Source organism: Condylura cristata, unplaced genomic scaffold, assembly GCF_000260355.1.
Source record: "Condylura cristata isolate star-nosed mole 26May11 unplaced genomic scaffold, ConCri1.0 scaffold00011, whole genome shotgun sequence".
Classification (NCBI taxonomy): Eukaryota; Metazoa; Chordata; class Mammalia; order Eulipotyphla; family Talpidae; genus Condylura; species Condylura cristata.
In genome coordinates, this window is record NW_004567112.1 from 40,246,420 (window position 1) to 40,252,925 (window position 6,506).

Genomic DNA, 6,506 nt, shown 5'->3' on the forward strand with positions numbered 1-6,506 from the left:
ATCATCCTATGCCAAACTAAATGCCCAAACATGCCAGTATCTTAATTTTAAATTCTGTGTTGACTTACATAGGTGCCAATATGTGCATCAATCAAGTCCCAATGTTCATCATGGGAATTTGTATTTTCATGAACAGGTTTTAAAACCTAGTAGGTACTGAAATTACTGCCATTTCTGTATTTCTTGACAAAGTGTCAGGAATATTAAGAAAATGACAACAGAACCTTTGTTCATTAGATACACATACCACCATCATATCCATCACCTCCTCGTCGCATTCTGTCATACATACTTCCACGCCCAGCTCCATAATAACCCCCTCTTCCTCCTATTGGTCTATCATATGGTCCCGGTCGCTGTCCCAGCAATCTTCTTGGAGGATCATAAAATCCTTTGATTTCACTCCTGCTACTTCTGAAGATCTCAATATACCTATTTAAAAATGGTTTAAGGTACAGGTTTCAGCATAAATGTATTAGAGTAAATAAGATATTGGGCAAAATGCAGTAAGATTTTCTACATCTAGATAACACAACCCAATTTAAATTGCCTAAATACACATGTTAACATAGTTTACACCTACAAACTTAAATAGTTAATATTTAAGTTTTACAAATTAGTCATTTGAAGACAATTCATAAAATATAAATATAATTTTAGCTTGTTTCCTTTAGTACATAAGTGTTTAGAGAAAAGTTGATTACACAAAAGCAATATCAACAATATCCTACACAGAAATGGAAACAATCTAATTTTAATTTAAGCAAACTATTAGCATTAATTCCCCACCCAAATCTGTTGTTTCCAAGTTAAATTTAGATAATTATCATTTTTAAAACTACCCCAGAAAAATGTTGTTACCCCCCCATTTAAGCAAGTGACCCACAACCCCCAAAAATAAAAATTTAACACCATCCCAAACTCTCCATCCCCACCTGTGCCCTATTCTTTCCTTGTGTTTCCCCAGAGCATTTTCTGCTATCTCCTTTGAAGCAAACTGCACGAAGGCCTCCCCTGTGCTTCTCCCCTGGTAGTCCATCGTCAATGTTATCCCATTTGGCACGATTTCCAACCCTTTAACCCAAGGACAAATAACCCCATCAAGGGGAACAGTGTTAAAGGCTGAAACATTCCCATCTGAATCAATATTTAAAACAAGTCTAAACAAAACAAAACAAAACAAAAAAAGCTTAGTTTCCCATCACCCCATAATACAAACGGAAGATGTTTTTAAATATTATTGGATTACATAAAAAAAATTGTTTTGTGACCAATGTCTTTTAAAATTACATACTCTAAAAGCCCACCTACTATTACATGGAAAAAAAAAAAAGGCTACAAATCAAATTTAACTATGCTCCATATAATTCATGTTTCATTTCATCACAATTACTCTTAAGTTCACTGTACATTAGTTAGGTTTTACATATTTTACACATACTATATTGAGTATTAACTGGAGCACATTTCAAAAGTTAATACATTAACCAAGGTTATCATACCCAAAATAAATCCCCCAAATAAATGGGTTTTACAAACTATAAAAACTGAGCAATAGAATACAAATATAACAGTAAAATACTACTAAACTTTGACTAATACTAGAGGTACCTTGAAAGAACTGAACTATTTCCTCTTTGCTGCAACCAAATGGCAGTCCACGAAGTCGTACTGTCCCATCACTAGCGTCATTTGGACCATTATGTTTCATAACCCAATCCATCTCAATACCGTTTGATTTTAATGCTATAAAAATAAACAAGCACACAAAGCAGTCAATCAAAATACACTCATCAGAGGTACTGAAGAAAAACCTCAATGGTATACAACAGGAATTTAACATGACTCAGTGATGCCAGTAATAACTTTCTAATTTGAAGACAGGCAAAAAGTGGGAAAAGGAACTGAAACCCAACCTTTCCCCATCAAAATACTCAATATCCAAGGACCAATTACAGATGGCCAGATTTAAGTAAACTTACATAATTCCCTAAGGGCTTCAACTTCTTCCTATTTCTTGACTCTTAATTGTCAACTCTTGCCTCCTTCCTCATTTCTTAAATATACATTCACATTTCCCAGCTTTCATTATGCACTTGAACAGTTATGAAAATTACTTAAAATTTAAATTACTTACAAGTTGTGAATTGTACCGCCATCCACTTACATTATGAGCCTAAGCCAAAAGCACCTGAGTACTTGGGGGGGAGGGGGAGAGTGAGAGAATTCCCATTTCTCTTTAACTAAATCTGGATTAAACACTTTTCAAGAACAAAGTTTTAAAAATGACTGCATTAAGTTTAACTTTAAAATTAAGATACAAGGTCACTCAAAAATGAATGTCTTCTAGTATTTCGAAGCCATCTGTTTGGAAGTTACTGGATAGTATACTGAAAACCAGTTTTCTCCTTTAAACACACTTTTTAGAAAAGGTAATACAATTTAGAAAGCATTAAGAAAGGATAGAGAAGCTCCCCTTCCCCTCCAAAGTAACCCACCCCATTCCATTCCCAAGAAAACACTGCTTCTTAAAAAAAATCCAGAACATTTAAAAGAGGCTAATGCAGAAGTCCTTCAGCTGCAGAAACTTACCAGACCTTACAAATGTCACTATGCAGCTGTAGGAATCCTACTCACCTGAGTATTTCAAACCTTTCCCTCACCACTTCCTCCCCTGTAAACAAAACAATTTGTTCACTTGATTCCTTTATGTGAGAGGACGTATTTATCAACAGTAGTCACTAATATTTACTATCATATGATCTAATTTTCAGGGCTATCTAATTACACGAGGGGGATTATTTCCTGCAAAGTAAAATTGTTTTCTTCCTAGAACCCACACATTTTGTATCCATCACCTTTGGTACCTGTTTACTTTTAAAAAAAGAGAGATTCAAACAGCAAGAATGCAAATTTTTAACTGCCTTTACAACTAATTCCCATGCACTCAAATAACCAGTATCATCTTTTAAGAGAAATAAACTGGGTTTGAATTTATCCTGTCACTTAAGACAACTAAACCTCTCAATTGTAAAACATAGCAGTAGAGCCTATTCGTGGACAGGTTCAAGAAAAATTCACGGTGCTTGATCTGCAGCATTTAATCAGTTAGTAGTGGCCACTGCTGATGGGAGTTTAAAACTAAGGAACTGAACGTTAAAAACCGAGTCTTACTTAAAGGAAAATAAGGACTGGTATACATCTTTTTTGAAGTCAATAAGCTTAATTCTTAGGAGTCGACAAAATTGGAGCTGAAAGGCATGTATTTAAAACAAAATTACTGTTACTTGTGTGTCAGCTAGGCAATTTAAAAAATAATGCTCAAGAGTAATTGGAATGTAGTACTCCCAAAGTGGTGTGGGAAAAGGAAAATCAAATGTTACTTCCCATGAAATTTAAGAGAACCTAAGTGGTGCTTTTTAATGTAAATATATACGTTTTAGGAGCCAAAAACATGAAAATTTACTACAAATGGTGGCACTGTCCAAGAAATACTAGCATGCCAACTAATCTCAAATCCTTCGATACCACTGAGACCTATATAAAAACAAAATAGCTTAAGTACATAAAATCATACTGAACTGTTAAAATTTTAAGTTGAGGGAAAAGTTAACCTTATTCAAAGATGCAACCATTTTATTGAATACTACACACTCCTGGAGTACACCCCACCCCTACACTATTACCTCTCCAAAACTCCAAGATATGACTTTCAGAATTTTATTGACAAAACCTGAATAACACCAAAAGAATAAATAGACATCAGTCCTAATACTTTACAAAAGTATTAGGCTCACTACCTAGTAGAGTTTATTAATGATTCAGGATAATCCACCTCAATCTTTGTAACACTCACTGCTGATCACATTTCCGCTTTAAGAATTCCAAGTTATTACTAAAAGCACCAGCAGTTGCTACTTCAGTTTTATTAGACTTCGTTATTATTTTAAATGGGATAAAGTTTATAGTATGTGAAATATACCCCGAAGTTGTTATGAAAAAGGATCTAAGAAAGGCAAAATAAAATATAGAATACTTTTATAACCAAAGGGCATGTATTATCTTTGGGGATGTAATACATAATGATGCATCAAATAACTTTCTTGATGGGATGGTAGTTCACTGATCTAAAACAAAACAAAAAACATCATATTTGACAAAAAAGTGAAATTTAACATCATTTCCCCTTTCAAATGTGTCTGCTATTTAAGTTAAAGTAGTCAAAAACCTAGGAGGTGAGGTGTCTAATATGACAGAGTTCTTTTCCAGAACAAAGACACCACCTACTGCAGTCCTGCCACTGTTCACCAAAATAAAGATACCCAAAACAGTTATTAAAAACATGAAGACAGTTAAATGGATTTCCAGTTTATGTTTGGGGGGGGGCAGAAAAAAACGGTGCCGGGAAAAGTTACATAGCATACGAATTTCACAGAAAATTCGGAACTGTATTTTCAGAGTACAGTAAAATCATAAGAGCATCTTCAAAAATAGGATCTTTGTTTTTAAAGCTGGAGAAGTGGGTAACAGGCTTAAAGATTCAAACCCATTATGGGACACTCTTATTCTCAGGCCCTGCCTGTCTCTTGTACAGTCTTCAGTGAAAATTACCGACCCAGTCCCCCTGTTCTAGAAGCCTAAAATCATCTCTGAACATGACCCGTGCTTTGCGTCCCTTTCCACTGAGTGGCTTATTTCCTCCATCAAATTACTATAACCCCACCCTATAATAAAACACATGCTTAGACTAATAGTATTTTGAACTATTTTACTTCCACAGCTTTAATACCACCTTCGAGATTTAAAGTTCAAAGTCCGTAACTCCAGTCCTACCTACACACATTTTTTTCCTGGCCATCACTGTTTCAACAAATACTAAAATTCTAACCCAGCCTGGTGTCAAACTACACAAACATCACTGCCCCACCCCCGCCCAAGACACTAACCCGGGTTCCCAGCCCAAACGACCAGTTGCAGTAGGCCCACATTTTGCATTCCTATGTGACAAGTCACCCACTTCTCTGCTTGAAAATCAACTACCCACGAAGTCTTTCAAGTTTAAAAGCATTGAAAAAAAAAAGAAAGCCGTTGGAAAATGAGTACGTACTCTTTTCGAAGTTCCAACTCTGGAATATAAGGGCTGGCTAAGCGTCCTTTATTCCTCCCCGGAGACACTTCGTTTATCTAGCTGCCCTAGAGACCGAAGCGCTAGGAGAGCACGCCCCTTCCCCCTCCCGTCCGGCGCCGGGCCGGGCTTAAAAACCTTCGCCACCGGGCGGCGGGATTACAAAGGAGGCCGTCCGCCTCCTTTGTCCTGGATTTGGGAGGTGAGCGCCTTCGTCGCCATTGGCCTTCCTCCCCAAGCTCCAGTCTCTCATCTTGGGAATCTGCGTCAGAGGCCGCTCGCAGTCCCGCCAGCCAGCCCCGGTAGCCCTGCCGAGACTGCGGAGGAAGGGAGGCCGGGCCCATCCGGCGCCATTTCAATCCGGAGCGCGCCAGGCAACCTAGATCCTCCCCCCCAAGCCCAGCCTTTCCCTGCTCGCATCGCTCCCCACCCTCACTCGTTGCAGGCCGCTTCGGAAAGCCCCGGCCTCCCCAGTCAGTTTTCGGAAGTTGAGGGGTGAAAGCAGAAAAGCGAGATGGGCGGCGGGAAGCCGGGGCGGCCGCGCCACCGTACCCAAAATGGCGGAGGCCAAGCCAGCAGGGAAAGAGAAAAGCCGGATGACCCCACTTCAGGGCTCGGTTTCGTCCCCTAAATTCCACCCGAGCAACTTCTGCGACCCACACGACGCCCTCCCTGAAGTGGGAGATCGCTTGGGAGGCGCAGCCCGATCGCCTCAGAGCGGCGACCTCCACACTCCCTCCCCCCAACGCCCTTCCCCAGTCTCCCTCGTCCTTCTCCCGATTCCGTTCTCGAAACTACCAGCCCAACCTACCCCCTTTTTACTTCAGATACCCTGCCGGGCGACAGTAGTGCCAACTCCGCTACGCGGGGGGTCCGGTCTGAGGAGGGAGCAGACGCCCGCCTCGTGTAGCGCTCCCCACAACGGTCCTCCCAACCGTCTCCGACGGCGACAACCGCTAAGGGAGCTGCGCAGCACAGCGACTGGCTTGGGGGGATGGGAGAGAGCGAGCGAGAAGGAGGGGGTGGAGCGAGAGCAACGAAAACCGCCCAGTCCCGCTCTCGCGAGGGTAGAGAGTCCCGCCTTGGCGCGAGCCGCAGGAGGTGCGCGTGCGCGCTGGCGGGCGCTCCGTTGGCTGCGCGAGAGGTGGCGAGCAGTTTCGCGGTCTGCGCTTTTCTTGCTTACCTTAAAGCCATCAGATTCTCTCGATTTTTCGCTGGTCTTTCCGCCACCTAAGGGAGATGGTAAGATGGCAGCGGTTATACCTCTAAAGTGTTCCGAAGGCATATATTTTGTGTTTTGGAAACTACAAGTACCCTGTCCCACCTAAAACGAATCTTTAAACGCCCCGCCCTCACCACCGCGCCACTTGCGTGCAAAGGG

At 41.0% G+C, this 6,506-nt stretch overlaps 2 protein-coding genes across 7 annotated transcripts in view; one reads left to right on the plus strand and one right to left on the minus strand.

Moving 5' to 3' along the window:
• HNRNPH3 (heterogeneous nuclear ribonucleoprotein H3 (2H9)) overlaps window positions 1-6,152 on the minus strand; it is a 9,904-nt gene extending 3,752 nt beyond the window's left edge. Inside the window, exons 1-4 of one of the 5 annotated variants that reach the window (XM_004680840.1) lie at window positions 5,957-6,152; window positions 1,612-1,746; window positions 936-1,074; window positions 293-432 (exon numbers count right to left, since the gene is read on the minus strand). In XM_004680840.1, coding sequence (XP_004680897.1) covers window positions 293-432; window positions 936-1,074; window positions 1,612-1,723 — 391 coding nt within the window. In that variant the 5' untranslated portion in view covers window positions 1,724-1,746; window positions 5,957-6,152. Of the gene's footprint in view, window positions 1-247; window positions 433-935; window positions 1,075-1,611; window positions 1,966-5,936 lie in introns of those variants that run through there. The other 4 variants (XM_004680839.1, XM_012723627.1, XM_012723625.1 and 1 more) reach the window with 4 other exon arrangements.
• The window catches only part of PBLD (phenazine biosynthesis-like protein domain containing), a 26,650-nt gene continuing 25,441 nt past the window's right edge, over window positions 5,298-6,506 (plus strand). Inside the window, exon 1 of one of the 2 annotated variants that reach the window (XM_012723629.1) lies at window positions 5,298-5,327. The gene's annotated coding sequence lies outside the window, so the exon portion shown is untranslated. Of the gene's footprint in view, window positions 5,328-6,269; window positions 6,368-6,506 lie in introns of those variants that run through there. The other variant, XM_012723628.1, reaches the window with a different exon arrangement.